Genomic DNA, 27,154 nt, shown 5'->3' with positions numbered 1-27,154 from the left:
TTTCTGTTGTTTTTTATTAGATTTTTTACTTGCTTTGTTTTTCCTTTTAAGGATTAAGCAGGATTTAAAATAGTATTCTGTCAACTCAACCTTTAAAGGCAGCACAGGTGCACCTTAGGTTGTGATAAATGGGAGTCGTAACGTGGTTCAGGCAAACAGATTTTGAAAGGTTTTTTAGAACAATATTTGGAGACCAAATTGATGAGCTTCATATTAACAATGAGCAAAGCAAATATCTCATACATTAAAGTGCCTTTGAATGGAGGTAATGTTACCTGTGGCAACAAACTCTTCCCAGAGCCAGTGGGTTTTTTTATTTACATCAAACAGATTGTTTAAATACCATCCAAAATGTCAGCTTTTAATGTGAAATTTTAAGGAAAACAACAACAACAAAAATACAATGTTCTATGAAAAACATTCTATGAATGTTTTTCATAGAATATTTATATATTCTATGAAATATATAAATATATTTATATATATATTCATATATTAGCATTGTTCAATTGGTTATGTTATTTCCATTTTCAGGGTCAAGGGGGTAATTTTCTGATTTAAGACTGGTATATGACTCTGCTTAAAGAGGGTCAATTAATATTGATAATTTCAACTTACTGGAACTACTGCGGCAAATTGTGCAATTCTATTTTACTAAATGTCATTAACATAGCCTCTTATGACTTCTGTATTTGTTTTATGTTTCTGAGTTTAGCGTTGTCTAAACTCAGAAACAGAGTTTAGACAACACTAAACTCTGTTTATTTTCAATTTACCTTAGTTAAATTGAAAAATTGAAATAATAAATATTGAGTGTTTCAAAATACGTCATGTATTTACTATGAGGTATTTGTATCAAAATCAAATTAACTTTTTCTTTTGTATTTACAGACATTGCGAGCAGCTGGGAAACCCTACATGATCTTTTTTGTCCTGGTTATATTCCTTGGTTCCTTCTACTTGATAAATTTAATTTTGGCTGTAGTTGCTATGGCCTATGAGGAGCAGTGCCAGGTCAACCTAAAGAAAGCTCAGGAGAAGGAGTATGAATATAATATAGCCATTGAGCAGCTAAAACGTCAACAAGAGGATGCTCAGGTACACTAACTGGATATTCCTTCTCTTATAAAATTGTTTTTACAAAGTTTTACCATATATGTACAGGTTCATTCCGACGTTTACATGTTTTTATTGACATGAATGCAACAAAGTTTGAGGTACTTCTTGTCTACTACTCAATGGGTTTTAGTGTTCCAAATGATGCCAAAGGCGCATAATGAATGTAATAAAGAGGACTGTTTTCCAATACTTCAACTACACTTTAAAACAACATCTAGGCAGAAAACTAATAATAGTCTTTAATAGTGGTTGAGGTTGTTATATATTCATCCTACACTGTATAAACAGGTTTTAAAATACATCAGAAAATCTGAAAATAATCTAAAATTGTATTTGTTTGTGCACTCCTTGCTTTCTAATCTTTTTGTGATCTTTATAATATTTTATATCTCCTGGTTTGGCACACTGAGCAGTAGCTAACTCTAAATTAGATGTCGCAGTGCGTCTTATTTTCCTTGTTAAAGATATTATCCTTATTTGTAGTAAATTTTCATTGCACACTTTATTCATTGTTCAACTTGAATCACATCTTCCAATGCAAACCAGCCATGTTGACACATCTGATGCAATTTTTATCATCTGTTTATTTCACCATGCTGCCTATTCTCATCAAGGCAATGGCAAAAGCAGCTGCAGCAACCAATGGAGATGCTTTGGACAAAGGTGGAGGAACAGAGAGCTCCTCAGAAGTATCTAAGCTGAGCTCCAAAAGTGCCAAAGAGCGCCGCAACAGGAGGAAAAAGAGAAAAGAGGAGGAAAAAGGAGCCAGGAAGATATCTCATTCAGACTCACTGGACAGCTTACCAGCAAATCGTTTCCGCTTCTCTGTGGATGAATATCCGCTCAACTCTGACATGAAATGTTCATCTACACACCAGGTGCAGTACCATGAATCATTAGCTGAGCAGTCCATTACTTGTTTTGAATTTTAAAGTCTGCATTTCATATTTTTCAGCCTTTAGTCTTTGAATCATGTGTTTTGTCACTGTATTTGAATCACCAGAAGTATATTTTCAACTATTCAGGAGAGCTGAAACTTTGGTAGTAGTAGATTTTTTTTAAAAGCTTAATGCCAGTGTTTTTTATAGTATAATAAATGGTGTTGCCATTTATGCCTGCTTTTGCAAATAATATAATTTACCAAACAGTAGCTGTCAAATTTACATCTAAAACATGAAGTATAAATAAATAAATCAAAGCACCTGTTTGGAATAATTTTAAATTATTTTTAAAATCTGTCAATAAAACTACGCCAGTAAAAAAAAAATAAAGAAGAAGAAGATAGGTCAGTTAAACATTTACATTAAGATCCTTAAATGGCAACATTTCTTCAACTGTTAGACACCAGAATTTTATTTTTCTTACTAAAATCAAATCAGATTTTGGCATCCCTTGGATATCTTGATAATCATCTTCATCATCAACTTCATCATCATCATTGATGTTCTGACTGTGGCCATCATCTTCATCGTCATTTTTATCACCTTCATTTTGTTCTTCTTCCTCATCTCATTTTCTTGTCACTATCCATCATATTTCACATTACTTGAGATTTTCATCTTAAAATTCTTATCATTCTGATCATTGTGATCCTTTTCTTCATCATCAACACACCTCACATTGTGATCACATTCTTCCAATTCCCCATCGATTACTACTATATAGATTTTATGTTTKTTTTTTTTTCCTCCATTGTCCATTCCATTTTCCATTAGGAAATACAGTACTTTGCAGCATTAAACTGCAAAATACTGTCTTGGAAGTTTTTTTTTTTTCTATACCTCAACATTTATTATCAATCCACTGGAGAATATCTTTTTCTCCTAGTCCTTTCTAAGTTTCCGTGGACCACTGCTCTCCTCCAGAAGACACAGCAAAACCAGCCTTTTCAGTCTCCAAAGTCAAACACAAGATGTCGCTTCAGAAAATGAGTTTGCAGATGACGAGAACAGCATTTTTGAAGGCAAACTGAGTTGGAGGGGATCCCCGCTGAATGCCTCAAGACGTGATAGACACAGCAGCAATGTGAGCCAGTGCAGCTTCTTACCCCATCTCCGGTTTCAACCCTTTGGGATCAGGCACAGCTCTATAGACTGCAATGGGGTTGTTTCTCTGTTGGACGGGAATTCATTTCCTACATCACTGCCTACAGGGCTTCTTCTACCTAATCAGAGAATAGATACGGCCTCCTCCGGAAACAATGTAAGAAATATCTTGATAGCCTAGATTACCTYATTTTATTTGCTTACGACATCTCCTGTTATGTTTATTACATTTCATTGTCTTGCCTGCGCCAGTGATGGTCAACATCACTGTTGACCATCTCCCAAATCACGTTCTTGTTTTTTTTGKTGTTGTTTTTTACATTATTGCCATGTTCCATGCACACATGTGTATCACCAGCTTCCATAGTTTACATATGTTAGCACTATCACCTTGCAGCAGATGTAGCAGGCTTACCAAATTACTTTTGTTCTGTAGTAAATAATTCTGATTATTATTACTGTCTGTGAATCATTTAGGATTTCTGTTTGAAAGGTGAAAAAATACAACAATTATACTTACTGCTGCTGAAATAATGTAAGATATTGATACCTGATGTCCTAGAAATGCTACCTAAATGGGTTTTTAAATATTTTTTTATGCATAGATGTAAGCGAACTTTCAAGTTTAAAAAAAACAACAAAAAAAACATGTTTTTGCCTATTTATCAATCTTTATCATTATTAAGTATGATTTTAAAACTGAACTATKGGTTTCATCTTACCAGAAAGCTGGAAAACTGCTAAATCCTCAATAAAAGATTTAGTATAAAAACAACTATACAGATAAATAAGATGCTGAAGCGAACTCCATTTTTTTTCTTACTACCTACCATCTTCAGCACAGTGGCATTAATAATCCTTTCTATGTGAAGGCTGACACCACAGACACTGAAGGCAAACCGACCAGTGGGGAAAACTACCACAACAGTTTGGAGTTACCCGAGATGAGACAGAGAGCATTAAGTATAGCCAGTGTCATCACAACCACCATGGAGGGTATGCCATTGTAACCCTATTATATGCAATGTTTTAAAAATATTCTGTCTATTGAACCTTTGACATTTTATGATATAATAACCACAAACCTATTATAATATGATTATAATAGGCGTCTGTTTTAAGGTTGTGTACTTCATGGACCAACAGCAAGCTATTCTAGATATTTGTTAAAACTGTCACTATGTCCTCACAGTTTAATATGAGACAGACAAGATGTGAAAAATCAAGCTTCTCTGCCTCCGCCCTGTGGTTCTACTGGTCCCAGTCAGAAACAATCAATAAGCTCCATCCCTACAGCAGCTCTTACTGTGAATGTGCAGGCTAGTAAGCATGACCACCGATGACGGCCRATAAACAGTTTTCCTGTAATGGGAAGTTGTTATTAATCTGCCACAGATGCAGCAAAACGACAAAATTAAGCTTGTACGTGCTGTGCGAGGGAGGGTCCAAGGAGCACGTACATGAGCCTCATTGACAGCACTTAGACCTTCCGCTTGGCTCTTATTGAATGTTTCTGACAGAGCTCTGTATTTCTGCAGATGACAGCAAGACCAAAGAGAGGAGGCTGATGAACTTGTTTTTTTTTTCAGAATATTTGTCTCATGCTTTCAATACATAATGAGTTTTAACAAATATGTAAAGAGAGGGCTGCACAGTAGCGCAGTGGTAGAGCTGTTGCCTTGCAGCAAGAAGGTTCTGGGTTCGATTGCATGCGTGGGTTTTCTCCGGGTACTCCGGTTTCCTCCCACAGCCCAAAAACATGACTGTCAGGTTAATTGGTCTCTCCAAATTGTCCCTAGGTGTGAGTGTGTGTGTGCATGGTTGTTTGTGATCTATGATCTATGATCATAAATTAAATCATCTATTCAACTAAAATATTTTGTGATGTTTTGACAATAGAACTCGAAGAATCAAGACAGAAGTGTCCTCCTTACTGGTACAAATTTGCCGACAAATTCCTCATCTGGGAGTGTTGTCCACTATGGCTGAAAATCAAAGAAATAGTCAAAATAATTGTGATGGACCCGTTCACGGACCTAGCCATCACCGTGTGCATTGTACTCAACACAGTTTTCATGGCCATGGAGTTTTATCCAATGGATCCGTGGTTCACCAACATGCTGTATGTAGGAAACCTGGTAAGTCAGCTTCTAGACTTCTGAAGAAAAATCTTTCACATATTTACTATGTTTTCAAAATCCTGTTTCATTATTCTCCCTTGTAATTACTCTTGGGAAGGTGTTCACAGCCATCTTTACAGCAGAAATGGTCCTCAAGGTCATTGCACTGGACCCCTATCATTACTTTCAAGTGGGATGGAACATTTTTGATGGAGTCATAGTTTGCTTAAGCTTGATAGAGCTCTCTCTGGCTGATGTAAAAGGCATGTCCATTCTGAGGTCATTTAGATTGGTAAGTATCTGTTAGAGCTGCTCCTTTTATGGAATTATTCTGGTTAATATTGAAATTAAAAGACTTGACTCTTGTCAGCACATACAAACCTTCAAAAGCTACTCGGAGAGTTTGTTTTCTGTAATGCTAATGAAGCTTGATCCATTGACTATTGAAAAAGAGCTCAACAAGTTTCAGCATGACATTTTTATTAAAATGTAAATACAAAGAGGAAGAGATTTTTTTTTTTTTATTGATACTCATTTTACATTGTTTATTTTTTGTTTGAGAGATGCCTGTGGGATTTCCTTGTTGATTGTTTCCTTGATTAGAATTTTTTGGTGAGATGAAAATAATTTTAAACTTATAAGGGGTATGAATACATCTGAGATGACCTTGTCATTCGAGGCATATTGGTTCTAATTGGATGTTTATCRTTCAAATGAGTTTTACACAAACGTGTGTCTCTAAAGTTTTTCTTTTTTTCTTCTCTTCTAACAGCTGAGAGTGTTCAAGTTGGCCAAGTCCTGGCCCACTCTTAATAARCTCATCAAAATAATTGGTAATTCAGTGGGAGCCTTGGGAAACCTGACCCTGGTGCTAGCCATCATTGTTTTCATCTTTGCTGTTGTGGGCATGCAGCTGTTTGGAAAACAGTATAAGGAATTTGGGTGTAAAATCTCTGAAGACCGCCCTCTTCCTCGATGGCACATGAATGACTTCTTCCATTCATTCCTCATTGTGTTCCGAGTGCTTTGTGGAGAATGGATAGAGACCATGTGGGACTGTATGGAGGTGGCTGGGAAAGCCCCATGTCTCATTCTCTACATGATGGTCATGGTTATTGGAAATCTTGTGGTACATTGCATCTTTTATGGTCATTTCATTCCATATCATTCAAATGTTTTCAATGGAGCTTATTTCTGTAATGAGTAATTGAACTGAATGCAGTTTTATAGCATTCAATGTTTTTTTTTTCTTTATTATCTGAGAGCAACAAACTCAAGATCAATCCTGGTTAAAGCCATGTTATYCTYTTACAGGTGCTGAACTTGTTCCTGGCCCTGCTGCTGAGTTCATTCAGTGCAGACAATCTGATGTCTGTAGAAGATGACAATGAGCTCAACAATTTGCAGATTGCGTTTGATCGCATACACAGAGCCACCGCCTTCATTAAACTGAAATTTCGAAGTTGTTGCAACGGTTTGTGCATCAGAGATAAAAAAACAAGTGAGGACAAAACATTTGGACATAATGGCGTCCCCAATCATACCATTAAAGACTTAACTAAGAACAGTAATGGTGAAGTGACTGGAGTGGATAAAAGTGGAAACAAGTACATCGTCAACAGCAGGAGTGATGATTCCATCATGTCTTTTATAAATAACCCAAGTCTGACTGTGACCGTTCCCATTGCTGCGGAAGAGTCAGACTTTGAAATGCTTAACACTGAGGACTTCAGCAGTTTTTCATCCAACRTACCGGAATGTCATATGGTAGGAATTATGTTTTGCCTTATTCTTAAAATTATGCTGCACTCTTCYTGCTTTAAAAGATTTAAAGCAGGAAGAGTGCTGTGGAGCTGAATTTTCCTCTAAAGGGCTAATTGCATGCAATAGGGATTACTGGGTGAAAAAAGACAGAGACACAGCAATTGTAGCAATTGTAACATCTCATTAGGATTGTTTTTCATTTACTCACTATTTTTACTAGTCTGTGATAGATCCAGCTCTGAGAGAGAACGTTGTTGATAGGGTTAGGATTAACAAATTTAGATATAAAATAATTTTCATTGAACTGAGAAATTTCTTTCTGGTCTGCAATAAGATACACATCTTCCAGTGGTACTAAAACAATGTTTAAAGAGGATCGATCTTGATAAAAATGTYGTTTTCTTTCCAAGATCATACTTTTCTAAGTAATCAATGGAAAGACCTCATTAACAGATCACTCAAACCTTTCTCGTTATTGCTGTCAAGCTTTTTGTCAATTATTTTCAAGTTGGGTGTCTAGCTAATGTCACTCCAAAACTTTACCATTACTTCGATAAAGAAAAACTTATTGGTATAATGAATACTTAAATCACTGATAAAATGAAGAAATGTACCTTAATTCATAGTACATGAGTTGCCATTTTTTCATGTGTTTGGCACATTACCCAAACTGATTATTAAATTTGATTTAATGGTATTATACAAATCACACCCTAGACTTATATTTGCTATTCATCTACAAACTACCAGATAATAATTTAAAGCAAAAACCTGCTGTCACTCTAATGTAATAACGCTAATATTCTTAAAACAACAGAAAGGAAATACATTTTCAAATTTAAGCTAAAACTTTAATGCATCTGTCTTATACCTGAGATTAAAATGAAAGATTAGCTAACTTAAAAATTCCAAATACTGGAAAAACAAATCATTTGAGTACCACAATTGATTTTGCTCCAGCATAGCATCAGGTTTCTCTCACAGAAACAGAATGAAAGGGCGGGGAAATGAACCATTATTACATTAACATTAGTACATCCACAATATTGCAATAACATACTTACATCACTGCCAGCACTTCACTATCTGATCCCATGGTATCCTGCACTCTGCAGGAAGACATTCTAGCTCATGCCAGCCTTTAGAAGACACACCCTGCAGAAGCCCTTACAACAGTAAACTAAATGACAAATCAAAATGCTTCACCAGAAATGGCAAAGAATAGCTACAAATACCTCCAGGTTTCTAAGGAAGAAGTTTACGTTTTCTTTTTTTTTTGTGCATGGTGAAGAGAACTTGCTGAAGACGGGAAATCATGTAACTCACGTGTTACCGCTAGAGCTGCACAATATGATGAATTCCAGTTCTCATTCCAATAACAGTAGTATCAACATGTACAATATTTCCATTGCAAAGGACTGCTTCAATGCAATAGTTGTAAATCCTTATATTTAAAGTGCACTGCATTCAGATTCTGCTTGTAAATAAGGCATTTGGCCAGTAGATGGACTCSTTYTGYTCTGAGTTCAAAACCAATATAGATTTTAGCTCTTGATTTGTTAAAGCTTCTGGAAAATGGTAGAAATATCTTGATTTAAAAATAAAAAGAGTAATAMGTGTGAGGAAAATGGATCAATCACACTCAACGTGGCCCAAAAATTTGCATCATAGATTTTGTCAAAAACTTTTTGCTTTTTGAGACACAATCTTGATTGCATCCACAGGTTGTCGATGGTGATGACGATGACGGACAGTTCAGTGCCTCTGAGGGGAGTACAGTGGATGGTCTATCAAACGGAGAGCCTGCRGAGCTTGTACCTGTTGTAGAAGTAATTAAGGAACCACATGATTGCTTTACTGCTGGTAAATTCTCCAACATTTGTCTGACAGTCTTGCTTCTAATCACATTACAGACAAGCAACACACTTTTTTTCTTTACAGGTTGCATCCAGAAATTTAAGTGTTGCCAAGTAAATGTGAATGTCGGCTGGTGGAAAATGTGGTGGACTCTAAGGAAAACCTGTTATTGGATAGTGGAGCACAACTGGTTTGAGAGCTTCATCATATTCATGATTTTGCTCAGCAGTGGAGCACTTGTAAGTCTCAGAGATTTTTTTTTTCTCTGCTAAGTAAAGCTTATTTCAATGCTTTCTTGACATTTGACTACAATATACAATCACCGGTAGTGTGATGACCGACTATGTTTTCTCACTAGGCTTTTGAAGATATATACTCTGAGCAGAGGAAGACAATTAAAGTGATCTTGGAATTTGCAGACAAAATTTTTACCTTTATCTTCATTCTGGAGATGCTTCTGAAATGGATGGCATACGGATTTGCCAAGTATTTCACAAATGCATGGTGCTGGTTGGACTTCCTCATTGTTGATGTGAGTTGAAACATCAACTTATGCAAAAGCAATGAAAAAAGATTTGTTCAGTCTTAAATTGTCAGTTACAATGAGGTAACTCTAACTGACGTAGAAGGAATTACATTAAAAAACATTAAAACAATGATTTTCTATATTTTGATAAACACGCTTATCAAAATATGATACATTCTCAGTCCTCTCTGGTTACAGTGTCTGTGTGTTTATTTTCCAGGTCTCCCTGGTCAGTCTGGTGGCTAATGCTTTAGAATACTCAGAACTTGGTCCAATCAAATCTCTGAGAACGCTGCGAGCTCTGAGGCCCCTCAGAGCTCTGTCACGGTTTGAGGGCATGAGGGTAAGTGCAGTCACAAACTCTTTCGCAAAACTGTAAGCAAAACCATAATGCTGACAATGAGCTCAAGATTTTCATTTAAGCTTAAAGCACAGTTCTTCTAAAACTTAACCTTAAGCATATAGCTGCTGGGAATAATTGTCAAAAAAATATCACCAAAGAACTTTGGATGTAATCATCTTTGGATTTAAAAGTTTTGTAAGCATTCAAGGGATTTATACATTTGAGTTTCACTTTTCAAGGCTCAAAATCTTCATCAGAAAAAGAAACCTATGCTAACTTTTGTGAAAATACTATAAATATTGCTAAGCACCAAAGATATTTTCATGGAAATAATAATGCATAGTACATAGTGTGGTTCAAATGACCTCTGGACAAAAAAAAAAAAAAAAAAAGTTTAAAGGCATCTTACTGGAATTAGTAATAGTTTGCTGCTATGTTATTGTAAGAAGCTTTTTGGCTTTTTGGCTACATATGTTAGGTACTAACTACATTTCTGATCCAGAACCAAAACACTTTTGAAGTTTACCAGGCTTTGTAATCTATGATGGAAAATTTGTTTTATATAAGAGAACAGATAATTGGGCTCACATTTTTAGCCTTTGTTTACTTACGGAATTGGCTAGCCAAAATATAATACTTGTGTAGCTCTGCTTAAAGCCCCCCTCCCCCGTACAAGCTCTCCAAACACACATGCACACACTTTATTTACAATCTTCCCAGTTGTTGCATGCAATAAACATATTCCTCTTTTTACCTCTTTTTTCCCAGTCATTTTCTGCCACAGTAACTCTGTTTTATATTTTTAGTTTGTTATAGAAGGACTACCCTAGTTTTAAAAAAATAGCCTTTGTACTACACTTCCTGAGTGTAGTACAGATGATGTTGGCCATGGCTGTTGAGAAGTTACTGCTTCCTGGAGGTGTGGACTCTGTTGAGGTCTAACCCAATTGCTAATGTTTGCCCATGACATATGTAATGGTCAAAGCTAAGAAGGTTACTGGAAATTATCTGCGCTGTAACCAATCATCCTCCACTGCGAAGAGAGATGTGCCAATCCAAACCCGCCAGCTGTTAATGTTAATTGAATATTTGGAAGCATGGCCAAGATTGACTTAAGAATTWGTTCACTTCCTCCRCTGCTATTCCTAAAACTACAAGCACACTACACTTYTAAAACAGCACAGAAAATGTACATCATTGTTCACAACTTCTCCTTCCATTCGTTGATTGGCCTGGTCAAAATTCGACCAGAGACAATCCTAGTCAATGGGAGAAATCTWAGGCTGTGGTTGAATTGAGAATTATTTTTGAGTGGAATTGCACAGGAAGGAAATGGCCAGGCTACAGAACAGTTTCACACTGCATCCATAACTTGCGTACTCTGAAGAAACCCAAGTAGGAGAATCACTTCACAGAATAMCCTTTGGACATCTCACTCAATATTGCAATTATTGAAGTCATTGTTCATCAACTCACAGTCCAAACTRAGACTGATAACTTATCAGAATCCGCTTTATTGACCAAACAAGGTCATTAAACAAGGAATTTTACTTTGGTTTCACATGCTCACTGCCTACAGACATGTATGTAACTGTGTAACAGAAAATCAATGAAGCGTGTACATGTACTTCTTCTCATGCTGTGGTGGTATTGTCTTTATAGTCTCTTTCCTCCCATAGTTGCCTGTGAAATCCTTTATTTCCATGTTCATCTTCTCACATAGATCTTTCTGCTTTTAATATTGTTTGGAGCGTTATCTAACATGATTTATTTATGTTTTGTTTTATTTTATGTTTCTGTTTACAGTAATGAAACTTTTGGCATCCTTGATCCTCTTCAAGAAGTTCTCTATCAATGCTTATTTAAAACGAAGTAACCACTTATTTATTTATTTTTTTGAAGATTAGTACACTTTAATAAATTTTCTCCCTTCTTTTCCTACTTTTTCCCTGTTTTCCATCCCCTTCTTATAACTTGGCAGCCATGTTGTGTCCTGCTGTTTGTTTACATAGGTTTCATCACTCTTGTGTGTTCCTTTTCATACCATTTCATGGATATAGTGTTATTTTTAATTATTTTTAAAAGACGTTCTGGGCACAGGTAGTAGATATGTTACTTTTGTGGTGTTTTTCTTTTTTGTAGGTGGTAGTCAATGCCCTGATGGGAGCCATTCCTTCTATCTTTAATGTTCTGCTGGTATGCCTCATTTTCTGGCTCATCTTCAGCATCATGGGAGTAAACCTATTTGCAGGGAAGTTCTATAGTTGTGAAAATAAAACTTCGGAGAAGACTTTCCTCCCAAAAGAAGTGAAAAACAAAACAGAATGTGWMATGTTAGGCAATAAGACTGCCATCTGGAAGAATGTCAAAGTCAACTTTGACAATGTTGCAATGGGCTACCTTGCTCTTCTGCAAGTTGTAAGTAACTTGATATTTTTCTGCTTATAACTTTTTCGTATTTCCAAACATGCTAATGTCTTATTTAAAGCATCTTTCTTGACAGGCTACATTCAAAGGCTGGATGGATATCATGTATGCTGCTGTGGATTCTCCAAGCAAAGTAATAAAATGTATCTTGTTTATCTCAACATTGCTAACATTATTATTATTATTATTATTATTATTATTATTATTATTATTATTATTATTATTATTATTATTATTATTATTATTNGGTATGCCATTGTAACCCTATTATATGCAATGTTTTAAAAATATTCTGTCTATTGAACCTTTGACATTTTATGATATAATATGCGTCTGTTTTAAGGTTGTGTACTTCATGGACCAACAGCAAGCTATTCTAGATATTTGTTAAAACGGTCACTATGTCCTCACAGTTTAATATGAGACAGACAAGATGTGAAAAATCAAGCTTCTCTGCCTCCGCCCTGTGGTTCTACTGGTCCCAGTCAGAAACAATCAATAAGCTCCATCCCTACAGCAGCTCTTACTGTGAATGTGCAGGCTAGTAAGCATGACCACCGATGACGGCCGATAAACAGTTTTCCTGTAATGGGAAGTTGTTATTAATCTGCCACAGATGCAGCAAAACGACAAAATTAAGCTTGTACGTGCTGTGCGAGGGAGGGTCCAAGGAGCACGTACATGAGCCTCATTGACAGCACTTAGACCTTCCGCTTGGCTCTTATTGAATGTTTCTGACAGAGCTCTGTATTTCTGCAGATGACAGCAAGACCAAAGAGAGGAGGCTGATGAACTTGTTTTTTTTTTCAGAATATTTGTCTCATGCTTTCAATACATAATGAGTTTTAACAAATATGTAAAGAGAGGGCTGCACAGTAGCGCAGTGGTAGAGCTGTTGCCTTGCAGCAAGAAGGTTCTGGGTTCGATTGCATGCGTGGGTTTTCTCCGGGTACTCCGGTTTCCTCCCACAGCCCAAAAACATGACTGTCAGGTTAATTGGTCTCTCCAAATTGTCCCTAGGTGTGAGTGTGTGTGTGCATGGTTGTTTGTGATCTATGATCTATGATCATAAATTAAATCATCTATTCAACTAAAATATTTTGTGATGTTTTGACAATAGAACTCGAAGAATCAAGACAGAAGTGTCCTCCTTACTGGTACAAATTTGCCGACAAATTCCTCATCTGGGAGTGTTGTCCACTATGGCTGAAAATCAAAGAAATAGTCAAAATAATTGTGATGGACCCGTTCACGGACCTAGCCATCACCGTGTGCATTGTACTCAACACAGTTTTCATGGCCATGGAGTTTTATCCAATGGATCCGTGGTTCACCAACATGCTGTATGTAGGAAACCTGGTAAGTCAGCTTCTAGACTTCTGAAGAAAAATCTTTCACATATTTACTATGTTTTCAAAATCCTGTTTCATTATTCTCCCTTGTAATTACTCTTGGGAAGGTGTTCACAGCCATCTTTACAGCAGAAATGGTCCTCAAGGTCATTGCACTGGACCCCTATCATTACTTTCAAGTGGGATGGAACATTTTTGATGGAGTCATAGTTTGCTTAAGCTTGATAGAGCTCTCTCTGGCTGATGTAAAAGGCATGTCCATTCTGAGGTCATTTAGATTGGTAAGTATCTGTTAGAGCTGCTCCTTTTATGGAATTATTCTGGTTAATATTGAAATTAAAAGACTTGACTCTTGTCAGCACATACAAACCTTCAAAAGCTACTCGGAGAGTTTGTTTTCTGTAATGCTAATGAAGCTTGATCCATTGACTATTGAAAAAGAGCTCAACAAGTTTCAGCATGACATTTTTATTAAAATGTAAATACAAAGAGGAAGAGATTTTTTTTTTTTTATTGATACTCATTTTACATTGTTTATTTTTTGTTTGAGAGATGCCTGTGGGATTTCCTTGTTGATTGTTTCCTTGATTAGAATTTTTTGGTGAGATGAAAATAATTTTAAACTTATAAGGGGTATGAATACATCTGAGATGACCTTGTCATTCGAGGCATATTGGTTCTAATTGGATGTTTATCRTTCAAATGAGTTTTACACAAACGTGTGTCTCTAAAGTTTTTCTTTTTTTCTTCTCTTCTAACAGCTGAGAGTGTTCAAGTTGGCCAAGTCCTGGCCCACTCTTAATAARCTCATCAAAATAATTGGTAATTCAGTGGGAGCCTTGGGAAACCTGACCCTGGTGCTAGCCATCATTGTTTTCATCTTTGCTGTTGTGGGCATGCAGCTGTTTGGAAAACAGTATAAGGAATTTGGGTGTAAAATCTCTGAAGACCGCCCTCTTCCTCGATGGCACATGAATGACTTCTTCCATTCATTCCTCATTGTGTTCCGAGTGCTTTGTGGAGAATGGATAGAGACCATGTGGGACTGTATGGAGGTGGCTGGGAAAGCCCCATGTCTCATTCTCTACATGATGGTCATGGTTATTGGAAATCTTGTGGTACATTGCATCTTTTATGGTCATTTCATTCCATATCATTCAAATGTTTTCAATGGAGCTTATTTCTGTAATGAGTAATTGAACTGAATGCAGTTTTATAGCATTCAATGTTTTTTTTTTCTTTATTATCTGAGAGCAACAAACTCAAGATCAATCCTGGTTAAAGCCATGTTATYCTYTTACAGGTGCTGAACTTGTTCCTGGCCCTGCTGCTGAGTTCATTCAGTGCAGACAATCTGATGTCTGTAGAAGATGACAATGAGCTCAACAATTTGCAGATTGCGTTTGATCGCATACACAGAGCCACCGCCTTCATTAAACTGAAATTTCGAAGTTGTTGCAACGGTTTGTGCATCAGAGATAAAAAAACAAGTGAGGACAAAACATTTGGACATAATGGCGTCCCCAATCATACCATTAAAGACTTAACTAAGAACAGTAATGGTGAAGTGACTGGAGTGGATAAAAGTGGAAACAAGTACATCGTCAACAGCAGGAGTGATGATTCCATCATGTCTTTTATAAATAACCCAAGTCTGACTGTGACCGTTCCCATTGCTGCGGAAGAGTCAGACTTTGAAATGCTTAACACTGAGGACTTCAGCAGTTTTTCATCCAACRTACCGGAATGTCATATGGTAGGAATTATGTTTTGCCTTATTCTTAAAATTATGCTGCACTCTTCYTGCTTTAAAAGATTTAAAGCAGGAAGAGTGCTGTGGAGCTGAATTTTCCTCTAAAGGGCTAATTGCATGCAATAGGGATTACTGGGTGAAAAAAGACAGAGACACAGCAATTGTAGCAATTGTAACATCTCATTAGGATTGTTTTTCATTTACTCACTATTTTTACTAGTCTGTGATAGATCCAGCTCTGAGAGAGAACGTTGTTGATAGGGTTAGGATTAACAAATTTAGATATAAAATAATTTTCATTGAACTGAGAAATTTCTTTCTGGTCTGCAATAAGATACACATCTTCCAGTGGTACTAAAACAATGTTTAAAGAGGATCGATCTTGATAAAAATGTTGTTTTCTTTCCAAGATCATACTTTTCTAAGTAATCAATGGAAAGACCTCATTAACAGATCACTCAAACCCTTCTCGTTATTGCTGTCAAGCTTTTTGTCAATTATTTTCAAGTTGGGTGTCTAGCTAATGTCACTCCAAAACTTTACCATTACTTCGATAAAGAAAAACTTATTGGTATAATGAATACTTAAATCACTGCTAAAATGAAGAAATGTACCTTAATTCATACATGAGTTGCCATTTTTTCATGTGTTTGGCACATTACCCAAACTGATTTTTAAATTTGATTTAATGGTATTATACAAATCACACCCTAGACTTATATTTGCTATTCATCTACAAACTACCAGATAATAATTTAAAGCAAAAACCTGCTGTCACTCTAATGTAATAACGCTAATATTCTTAAAACAACAGAAAGGAAATACATTTTCAAAATTAAGCTAAAACTTTCATGCAGCTGTCTTATACCTGAGATTAAAATGAAAGATTAGCTAACTTAAAAATTCCAAATACTGGAAAAACAAATCATTTGAGTACCACAATTGATTTTGCTCCAGCATAGCATCAGGTTTCTCTCACAGAAACAGAATGAAAGGGCGGGGAAATGAACCATTATTACATTAACATTAGTACATCCACAATATTGCAATAACATACTTACATCACTGCCAGCACTTCACTATCTGATCCCATGGTATCCTGCACTCTGCAGGAAGACATTCTAGCTCATGCCAGCCTTTAGAAGACACACCCTGCAGAAGCCCTTACAACAGTAAACTAAATGACAAATCAAAATGCTTCACCAGAAATGGCAAAGAATAGCTACAAATACCTCCAGGTTTCTAAGGAAGAAGTTTACGTTTTCTTTTTTTTTTGTGCATGGTGAAGAGAACTTGCTGAAGACGGGAAATCATGTAACTCACGTGTTACCGCTAGAGCTGCACAATATGATGAATTCCAGTTCTCATTCCAATAACAGTAGTATCAACATGTACAATATTTCCATTGCAAAGGACTGCTTCAATGCAATAGTTGTAAATCCTTATATTTAAAGTGCACTGCATTCAGATTCTGCTTGTAAATAAGGCATTTGGCCAGTAGATGGACTCSTTYTGYTCTGAGTTCAAAACCAATATAGATTTTAGCTCTTGATTTGTTAAAGCTTCTGGAAAATGGTAGAAATATCTTGATTTAAAAATAAAAAGAGTAATAMGTGTGAGGAAAATGGATCAATCACACTCAACGTGGCCCAAAAATTTGCATCATAGATTTTGTCAAAAACTTTTTGCTTTTTGAGACACAATCTTGATTGCATCCACAGGTTGTCGATGGTGATGACGATGACGGACAGTTCAGTGCCTCTGAGGGGAGTACAGTGGATGGTCTATCAAACGGAGAGCCTGCRGAGCTTGTACCTGTTGTAGAAGTAATTAAGGAACCACATGATTGCTTTACTGCTGGTAAATTCTCCAACATTTGTCTGACAGTCTTGCTTCTAATCACATTACAGACAAGCAACACACTTTTTTTCTTTACAGGTTGCATCCAGAAATTTAAGTGTTGCCAAGTAAATGTGAATGTCGGCTGGTGGAAAATGTGGTGGACTCTAAGGAAAACCTGTTATTGGATAGTGGAGCACAACTGGTTTGAGAGCTTCATCATATTCATGATTTTGCTCAGCAGTGGAGCACTTGTAAGTCTCAGAGATTTTTTTTTTCTCTGCTAAGTAAAGCTTATTTCAATGCTTTCTTGACATTTGACTACAATATACAATCACCGGTAGTGTGATGACCGACTATGTTTTCTCACTAGGCTTTTGAAGATATATACTCTGAGCAGAGGAAGACAATTAAAGTGATCTTGGAATTTGCAGACAAAATTTTTACCTTTATCTTCATTCTGGAGATGCTTCTGAAATGGATGGCATACGGATTTGCCAAGTATTTCACAAATGCATGGTGCTGGTTGGACTTCCTCATTGTTGATGTGAGTTGAAACATCAACTTATGCAAAAGCAATGAAAAAAGATTTGTTCAGTCTTAAATTGTCAGTTACAATGAGGTAACTCTAACTGACGTAGAAGGAATTACATTAAAAAACATTAAAACAATGATTTTCTATATTTTGATAAACACGCTTATCAAAATATGATACATTCTCAGTCCTCTCTGGTTACAGTGTCTGTGTGTTTATTTTCCAGGTCTCCCTGGTCAGTCTGGTGGCTAATGCTTTAGAATACTCAGAACTTGGTCCAATCAAATCTCTGAGAACGCTGCGAGCTCTGAGGCCCCTCAGAGCTCTGTCACGGTTTGAGGGCATGAGGGTAAGTGCAGTCACAAACTCTTTCGCAAAACTGTAAGCAAAACCATAATGCTGACAATGAGCTCAAGATTTTCATTTAAGCTTAAAGCACAGTTCTTCTAAAACTTAACCTTAAGCATATAGCTGCTGGGAATAATTGTCAAAAAAATATCACCAAAGAACTTTGGATGTAATCATCTTTGGATTTAAAAGTTTTGTAAGCATTCAAGGGATTTATACATTTGAGTTTCACTTTTCAAGGCTCAAAATCTTCATCAGAAAAAGAAACCTATGCTAACTTTTGTGAAAATACTATAAATATTGCTAAGCACCAAAGATATTTTCATGGAAATAATAATGCATAGTACATAGTGTGGTTCAAATGACCTCTGGACAAAAAAAAAAAAAAAAAAAGTTTAAAGGCATCTTACTGGAATTAGTAATAGTTTGCTGCTATGTTATTGTAAGAAGCTTTTTGGCTTTTTGGCTACATATGTTAGGTACTAACTACATTTCTGATCCAGAACCAAAACACTTTTGAAGTTTACCAGGCTTTGTAATCTATGATGGAAAATTTGTTTTATATAAGAGAACAGATAATTGGGCTCACATTTTTAGCCTTTGTTTACTTACGGAATTGGCTAGCCAAAATATAATACTTGTGTAGCTCTGCTTAAAGCCCCCCTCCCCCGTACAAGCTCTCCAAACACACATGCACACACTTTATTTACAATCTTCCCAGTTGTTGCATGCAATAAACATATTCCTCTTTTTACCTCTTTTTTCCCAGTCATTTTCTGCCACAGTAACTCTGTTTTATATTTTTAGTTTGTTATAGAAGGACTACCCTAGTTTTAAAAAAATAGCCTTTGTACTACACTTCCTGAGTGTAGTACAGATGATGTTGGCCATGGCTGTTGAGAAGTTACTGCTTCCTGGAGGTGTGGACTCTGTTGAGGTCTAACCCAATTGCTAATGTTTGCCCATGACATATGTAATGGTCAAAGCTAAGAAGGTTACTGGAAATTATCTGCGCTGTAACCAATCATCCTCCACTGCGAAGAGAGATGTGCCAATCCAAACCCGCCAGCTGTTAATGTTAATTGAATATTTGGAAGCATGGCCAAGATTGACTTAAGAATTWGTTCACTTCCTCCRCTGCTATTCCTAAAACTACAAGCACACTACACTTYTAAAACAGCACAGAAAATGTACATCATTGTTCACAACTTCTCCTTCCATTCGTTGATTGGCCTGGTCAAAATTCGACCAGAGACAATCCTAGTCAATGGGAGAAATCTWAGGCTGTGGTTGAATTGAGAATTATTTTTGAGTGGAATTGCACAGGAAGGAAATGGCCAGGCTACAGAACAGTTTCACACTGCATCCATAACTTGCGTACTCTGAAGAAACCCAAGTAGGAGAATCACTTCACAGAATAMCCTTTGGACATCTCACTCAATATTGCAATTATTGAAGTCATTGTTCATCAACTCACAGTCCAAACTRAGACTGATAACTTATCAGAATCCGCTTTATTGACCAAACAAGGTCATTAAACAAGGAATTTTACTTTGGTTTCACATGCTCACTGCCTACAGACATGTATGTAACTGTGTAACAGAAAATCAATGAAGCGTGTACATGTACTTCTTCTCATGCTGTGGTGGTATTGTCTTTATAGTCTCTTTCCTCCCATAGTTGCCTGTGAAATCCTTTATTTCCATGTTCATCTTCTCACATAGATCTTTCTGCTTTTAATATTGTTTGGAGCGTTATCTAACATGATTTATTTATGTTTTGTTTTATTTTATGTTTCTGTTTACAGTAATGAAACTTTTGGCATCCTTGATCCTCTTCAAGAAGTTCTCTATCAATGCTTATTTAAAACGAAGTAACCACTTATTTATTTATTTTTTTGAAGATTAGTACACTTTAATAAATTTTCTCCCTTCTTTTCCTACTTTTTCCCTGTTTTCCATCCCCTTCTTATAACTTGGCAGCCATGTTGTGTCCTGCTGTTTGTTTACATAGGTTTCATCACTCTTGTGTGTTCCTTTTCATACCATTTCATGGATATAGTGTTATTTTTAATTATTTTTAAAAGACGTTCTGGGCACAGGTAGTAGATATGTTAYTTTTGTGGTGTTTTTCTTTTTTGTAGGTGGTAGTCAATGCCCTGATGGGAGCCATTCCTTCTATCTTTAATGTTCTGCTGGTATGCCTCATTTTCTGGCTCATCTTCAGCATCATGGGAGTAAACCTATTTGCAGGGAAGTTCTATAGTTGTGAAAATAAAACTTCGGAGAAGACTTTCCTCCCAAAAGAAGTGAAAAACAAAACAGAATGTGTCATGTTAGGCAATAAGACTGCCATCTGGAAGAATGTCAAAGTCAACTTTGACAATGTTGCAATGGGCTACCTTGCTCTTCTGCAAGTTGTAAGTAACTTGATATTTTTCTGCTTATAACTTTTTCGTATTTCCAAACATGCTAATGTCTTATTTAAAGCATCTTTCTTGACAGGCTACATTCAAAGGCTGGATGGATATCATGTATGCTGCTGTGGATTCTCCAAGCAAAGTAATAAAATGTATCTTGTTTATCTCAACATTGCTAACATTATTATTATTATTATTATTATTATTATTATTATTATTATTATTATTATTATTATTATTATTATTATTATTATTTAAAATTAACACATTTGATGGGATATTTCATATTTAAACTTTTAACATAAGTTGAGTTTAAAAGTAATAAAAAATGTTTTTAAAGTTCTCAAAAATACTCAGTTTGAGGATAAAATACACGAGTGCATTCTGTAGTCCTATACAAAGAATGCATTTGATCATGTGGAGAGGGATATAGAGTTAACAGAAAAGTAAGAAAACTTGTGTTTGGTTGAATAATTGTAAATAAAACAAACATCCTGGCAACATATCTCATGTTGTTAAAACGCTTTTGTGTTCCCTCCTAAACAGAACTACACAAGACATGGTGCCAGTTTAACAAATTATTCATTTCAGAAACAGGGGCTTCAGTAGTTCATGGAAGAACCCTGCACAACCTGGAACCTTCTCCTGATACTGATCACCAGTTTGTTCATGCACAGCTGTAGGATTGTGCATACAGTACTTTTCAGTAGGTCTACAAGGGTGTGGTAATCACTCTGGCACGTACAGCTTGCCTTTTCTCTCTCTCTCTGTCTCTCCCTCCACCCCCCAGGATGTAGTCTCTAATACATAATTTTGCTCCCCCCAAACAAGATTGTGGTTTGGTCCAGGGTTTATCTGATTCCCACAAGTTTCATAATCCTATCTCTAATATTGACTGGTWTGAGATTGGCTYCAAAACTAACAAGGCAAATTTTACCRTCACCACCAAACCTGTTATCTACTCAATATTCATATCAGCAGGAACCTCCACCAGCTACAAGAAATGSCTTAACTGTGTCAGGTAGCATAATAGTGTTAGGTAGTATATACAGCAGGGTTGCTCAAGTCCAGTCCTCGAGGGCTACCATTGTACAACCTTCATATCCATTGATACTCCAACACACCTGAATCAAGTGAATGGCTCGTTACCAGGCCTATTCAGAGCTGAATGACTGCTGGTGAGGGAATTCAGACATTTGATCCCAGTCTGTAGGAGTAAGGATGCATCTAAAAGTTGCAGGACCGTAGCTCTTGAGGACTGGACTTGATCACCCCTGGTATACAGTTTATGTGAGTTTATGTTTTTGTGTATTTTTAAACCCCAGGAGTGATTGGGGTAGATTTTTATTTTCTGCATTATTTAATTGGTTTTTCCTTACTTTTAGAAAAGATGTCCATTAAGTTCTAATTTTAATACAAAAACACAGTGGACCGCCGGTGGATCGCCTTAGCGTCTCGACCACTGGGCTTAGCAATTTTTCTTGGGGAAACACTGTCCTTATTTTTCAGATATATGCCTTGATATATATTTCCTATACATAAACTCAAAATTAATCTATTTCTATAACAGCAGGGGTGAGAGGTGTGTTACACTACAGATAGGTTGCCTGTCTACCCCACAGCAATATCTGGGTTTCAAATCCTGCAACAAGGCAATAGTGTTAACTGAACTAAAACACCACCTTGTTCTGGCAATGCACAGAAAGAAATTAGATMTAAACGCTCTCTATGACTGTCATTTTTAAAACACCACTGGACAGTGTGTAGATGTAAACGCACACGCCAGCACATAATCCTTTGTTTGCAAAGATAAATCATTCTCACCCTCGCTCAGTGCGCACCTCTGAAAGCACGACTACAGGTTAGAGCTGCACAAGCAGAGCTAACGCAGTGGGTTTTAAACTTGACTCCTACCTTGATGAAAGAARGAGTAAGTAAAGTCTTGCGGGCTGCAGGCTTATAATACCCTGAAGGAGCTCTTAGTTTTACATCCATTCATTTTCTGTGCACCCTTGTCCCCAGTGGGGTCAGGAGGGGTGCTRGTGCCCATCTCCAGTGAACGTTTCAGGCAAGAGGCGGGGTACACCCTGGACAGGTCGCCAGTCTCTCACAGGGCAACACAGARACAGACAGGACAAACAACCATGATGCATGCACACTAAAGAAAATTTAGAGAACCCAATAAACTTAACAATTAGCTGATGTTTTTGGACTGTGGGAGGAAGCTGGAGTACCCAGAGAGAACCCACACATGCACAACAAGAACATGCAAACTCCATGCAGAAAGAAGCTACCTACTGCACCACTGTGCAGCCCTCTTAGTTCTAAATTTACAGTTTAATTTGTGTGTTTTGTTGTCTCTATTATAGGTAGAAGAACAGCCAGAATATGAAGTCAACTTGAAGATGTACATATATTTTGTTGTTTTCATCATATTTGGGGCCTTTTTTACCCTCAATCTCTTCATTGGTGTCATTATAGACAATTTCAATCAACAGAAGAGAAAGATAAGTGTCACATCTTCTCTTTAAACAACTACTTATGTTTTGCTGTAGTTTAACATTGTTTGTTGTGCCTTTTTACTTAGGAGGTCAAGACATCTTCATGACCGATGAGCAAAAGAAATACTATAATGCTATGAAAAAGCTGGGATCAAAGAAGCCACAGAAACCAATCCCAAGGCCAGAAGTAAGTAAATCTAACTTAGTTAGAGTTTGGCTAGTTAATCAGCCACTTTGACTTATTKCAGTCAGTTTTGAGGATGTGTAAGAYGTTGATGTGCATTGTGATGCACATAGAGGGATGTGCTAAAGTAGGTTCTGCTTGTTTGAAAATAGCAACTTTCTACAAAGAGGAACCACAAGTTMTTTTGCCAAACAGCAAATGTGCTTGTAAATGGACAATGTAAACYATAACAATGAACTCAGTAATGGAGGAAACTGCATTGGTTGACCTCTAATCTGAGCAACAACTGAGTCTAATCTCTTTTGGTAATCCACATTTTCCTATTGCTTATTGTTTTTTGTRTGTGTTTTTCTATTTCAGAACAAGCTTCAAGGATATGTTTTTGATTTTGTCACGCAACAAATATTTGATATTATAATAATGGTTCTGATATGGTTAAATATGGTAACTATGATGGTGGAAGTCGAAGGACAAAGTAAGGAATGGGAAACAAACCTCAAGTACATTAACATAGTGTTTATTGTAATCTTCTCTGGAGAATGTTTGCTAAAGATGATTGCACTTCGCCAGTACTTTTTCATCAATGGCTGGAATATATTTGATTTCATTGTGGTGATCCTCTCAATTGTTGGTAAGACTTTTCTTTGGCTTCTGTTTTGTGCAAACAAACAGTTAAACTTTTGTACATGTTTGCTCATTTGTTAACTTTAATACATGTTCTTTTATTTCCACAGGCATTTTTCTTGCAAATGTGATAGAGAAGTATTTTGTCTCACCAACCCTGTTCAGAGTGATTCGACTGGCTAGGATCGGCCGCGTCCTCCGCCTTATTAAAAGTGCCAAAGGGATCCGCACGCTCTTGTTTGCCTTGATGATGTCACTTCCTGCCTTGTTCAACATTGGCCTCTTGCTGTTCTTGGTGATGTTTATCTATGCCATCTTTGGCATGGCAAACTTTGCCTATGTCAAGAAGGAAAAAGGCATCGATGACCTTTTTAATTTTGAGACCTTTGGCAACAGCATGATCTGTTTGTTTCAAATTACCACATCGGGAGGCTGGGATCTCCTTCTAGCTCCTATCCTCAACAGCAAGGACGATATCGATTGTAATTCTGAAATGGAGCATCCTGGTAGTAATAATGCTAAAGGAAATTGTGGAAGTCCAGCAGTGGGAATCGCCTTCTTTGTGAGTTATATCATTATTTGCTTCCTTATTGTTGTGAACATGTACATTGCCGTYATCCTGGAGAATTTTGGCGTGGCCACAGAGGAGAGCGCTGAGCCATTAAGCGAGGATGACTTTGAAATATTTTATGAGGTCTGGGAAAAGTTTGACCCTCTTGCAACACAGTTTGTGAAGTGCAGCATGCTTTCAGACTTTGCAGATTCTTTAGCCGCACCATTACGCATTCCTAAGCCCAACAAATTGGAGCTCATCTCTATGGATCTACCAGTTGTGAGTGGTGACCGCATTCACTGCCTGGATATCCTGTTTGCCTTTACAAAACGTGTCTTGGGTGAGAGTGGGGAGATGGACATACTCAGGGGCCAGATGGAGGAGCGTTTCATGGCTGCAAATCCATCGAAGGTGTCGTATGAACCCATCACAACCACTTTCCGCCAAAAACAGGAGGACGTGTCAGCTGCTGTTATTCAGAGAGCTTTCAGACATTATACTCGGACCAAGATTTTTGATGTAGTCCGTGTTGATGCTGAAAAGGATGAACAGCTGACTGACAAAGAAGATTCTTTTACAGAAAAACCTGTGGAACTCTCTACCACCCATAAAATTGAAGTCTCAGGTTTGAAGGACTCTGAGCCTTCAAGTACAAGTGCAACACCAAATGTGAATAGAAAACATGAAAAGGACAGAAGTGAAAAGGAAGTCGAGAGCAAAGACATCACAGAACAAGACAAATAAAAAAAATGGAAGAGCAAAACTGACTTTAGAAATTAAAAAAAAAACAATGTTTACAGCTTTTCAAATGAAATTCTTCCCTTTGGACTATTTTGCAGAAATTGGTATAATTACTTAAAGTATTTTTAAAGACAAACTAATTATTGCTTTGATGACTATTGCAGCTACTCCAGCTATACAGCCCATTGTGCAGTTCTAGTTTTTATTAGGTGACCTATTTATTTTCAAACAGAATGGTTTATTGCTGTATACATTTAATTTGTAAGTCGATTGCCTTTTTATAAAACCCGTTTTACTTTTAGGTTGATTCTTTAAAGTTTCATTTAGAATTGATATTCTGGCTTCAGACAAGCCTTAATTACTGTGCTAAGGATGTCTGCTAAAGCCACTTGTAATTCTGCATGAATGTTTCTCTTCATGGCTATGCATGCCAAAGAGTACAGTTTCACCAGGAGTTTAATTCCAGGCTTTATGCTGCAAAACTACGGCTGAAAAACATCAAGACTGCTGAGTTTTTGTGCTGATCAGTATCAGGACAGTGACCCTTAAAAAAAAAGGCACTTTTTCTAATCATCGAAGACGATTATGTCTTCTGGGTTTACATTATTGACAATAAAGATTAATCATGCACATCTTTATAAGCAAACGTGTTCTAAAAATAAAGCATTTAATAAATTTTTAAATACAAAAAAAGATCATCTTGTTTGCCTTGGTATTTACCTAAAGACAGATTTCTTGACTGTTGCAGGGAAGCTAATGTTTTGGGGAAATTTCACTGTGTTTTGACTGGTCTAAAATACAGGCTTCTTCATTCTCTTACTCTTGGTGATGTAAATTAATATTCTAATTTAAACAATCGTAACATTGTTTGATATTATAAAATTCCATTTTAAACAAGGAACTAAATATACTGTGTATGCTGTCTGGTATGTAATAAGATATTTGGGTATGAACTATTCATAAAAAATCTCTGTGAAAGACTTCTCGTAGAACTGGGGGTACACTGCATTTTCCAGTATATCTTTCAAACTTTATCATAGAAAATATCAAAGATGGACTTGATGGCTCAGGTTGTTATGAAGAATCTCAAGGAAATTGCATCACACACGTCATGTGATCATTGCTATTTCCTGCCTCTGTTTACATTTTATATTGTTGCTTCTCATGACTGCCACCATACGTTGTTACCAGATCTGGTGGGGAAGACAGTAAGGTCCCACTGATGTAATTGCTTTTTGCATGGTGTTTTACACTTTATACTCAATGAAAGAGTGTTTTTGTTATAGAAACTTTTGCTGATTGTATAAATCCATTCTATTTGAAATGCATAAAGATACCTGCATGCAAGATACTGCTATAGCACATTTTATTTAAAAGGGTAATGGTTTAAATAAAGATTATAAGTATATCAAGTCTGCCTGCCAATGTTTTAACATTATTTGGTCCTGATGTGAATGCTGTTTTGGATAGTGGGGGTACCTGTGTTTTGCTGATACTTTGCTTTTTTTTTTTGTTTGTTTTTGTAAAGAGGCTTTTTTAAAGACAGCCACTCCTTGTCTCTTTGTATAAAACTGCAAACTTCTTTTTTGGGGGAAGAGGAGGTCCGCTGTTCGGTTTTTCATTTTGTCCTGGGATAAATCATTGGTTCAAATCCAACAAACAAAGACTTAAGGCCACAGATCATAAAAAGCAGCCACGGTAATTACTGAAATAATTGATAGAATTTGCAATATAATACCACCAACCAAAAACATGCATCTTAAAGAATACTCCCCGAATGGGTTCAGTGACTCTAGATTATTTGTTGCCATCATTGCGCAATAAACAACACTAATTGTTCTTTTATGCAGGTCATGGAATAAAGATATTACAATCTTCTAGAAAATATATTAAGTTAAAGATATATAGATATGTTGTCTTTAGCTGCTCATATTAATGAATTTACAAAGCTTAGAAATAAATGACTATTTCTTATAAATCCTCCACTGGTATTATTACAAAAGTGAGCTGTTTAGTATCGTAATTATTTCAACTGCAACATAGTAGGATTCACACCCATAAGTGACTCGCTGTGGAGGATGCAGTTTCATTAATCAAATCAAAG

General features: G+C 36.5%; 1 protein-coding gene across 1 annotated transcript in view; it reads left to right on the top strand.

Annotated features, from left to right (window-relative positions):
* scn1laa (sodium channel, voltage-gated, type I-like, alpha) overlaps positions 1-26,462 on the top strand; it is a 29,458-nt gene extending 2,996 nt beyond the window's left edge. Inside the window, exons 5-33 of the mRNA XM_017309266.1 lie at positions 892-1,098; positions 1,734-1,997; positions 2,947-3,321; positions 4,037-4,160; positions 5,064-5,302; positions 5,403-5,576; positions 6,057-6,413; positions 6,599-7,051; positions 8,773-8,911; positions 8,990-9,144; positions 9,264-9,437; positions 9,652-9,774; positions 11,917-12,192; positions 12,278-12,366; positions 12,687-12,745; positions 13,322-13,560; positions 13,661-13,834; positions 14,315-14,671; positions 14,857-15,309; positions 17,028-17,166; positions 17,245-17,399; positions 17,519-17,692; positions 17,907-18,029; positions 20,172-20,447; positions 20,533-20,589; positions 22,817-22,954; positions 23,031-23,135; positions 23,493-23,763; positions 23,867-26,462. Of these exons, the coding sequence (XP_017164755.1) occupies positions 892-1,098; positions 1,734-1,997; positions 2,947-3,321; positions 4,037-4,160; positions 5,064-5,302; positions 5,403-5,576; positions 6,057-6,413; positions 6,599-7,051; positions 8,773-8,911; positions 8,990-9,144; positions 9,264-9,437; positions 9,652-9,774; positions 11,917-12,192; positions 12,278-12,366; positions 12,687-12,745; positions 13,322-13,560; positions 13,661-13,834; positions 14,315-14,671; positions 14,857-15,309; positions 17,028-17,166; positions 17,245-17,399; positions 17,519-17,692; positions 17,907-18,029; positions 20,172-20,447; positions 20,533-20,589; positions 22,817-22,954; positions 23,031-23,135; positions 23,493-23,763; positions 23,867-25,053 (7,056 nt within the window). The 3' untranslated portion in view covers positions 25,054-26,462. The remainder of the gene's footprint in view (positions 1-891; positions 1,099-1,733; positions 1,998-2,946; positions 3,322-4,036; positions 4,161-5,063; positions 5,303-5,402; positions 5,577-6,056; positions 6,414-6,598; positions 7,052-8,772; positions 8,912-8,989; positions 9,145-9,263; positions 9,438-9,651; positions 9,775-11,916; positions 12,193-12,277; positions 12,367-12,686; positions 12,746-13,321; positions 13,561-13,660; positions 13,835-14,314; positions 14,672-14,856; positions 15,310-17,027; positions 17,167-17,244; positions 17,400-17,518; positions 17,693-17,906; positions 18,030-20,171; positions 20,448-20,532; positions 20,590-22,816; positions 22,955-23,030; positions 23,136-23,492; positions 23,764-23,866) is intronic.
* Positions 26,463-27,154: the final 692 nt, after the last annotated feature.

Source organism: Poecilia reticulata, linkage group LG2, assembly GCF_000633615.1.
Source record: "Poecilia reticulata strain Guanapo linkage group LG2, Guppy_female_1.0+MT, whole genome shotgun sequence".
NCBI classification, from domain to species: domain Eukaryota; kingdom Metazoa; phylum Chordata; class Actinopteri; order Cyprinodontiformes; family Poeciliidae; genus Poecilia; species Poecilia reticulata.
The sequence above is the reverse complement of the archived record's forward strand: the minus strand, read 5'-3'. Positions and strand labels throughout refer to the sequence as shown.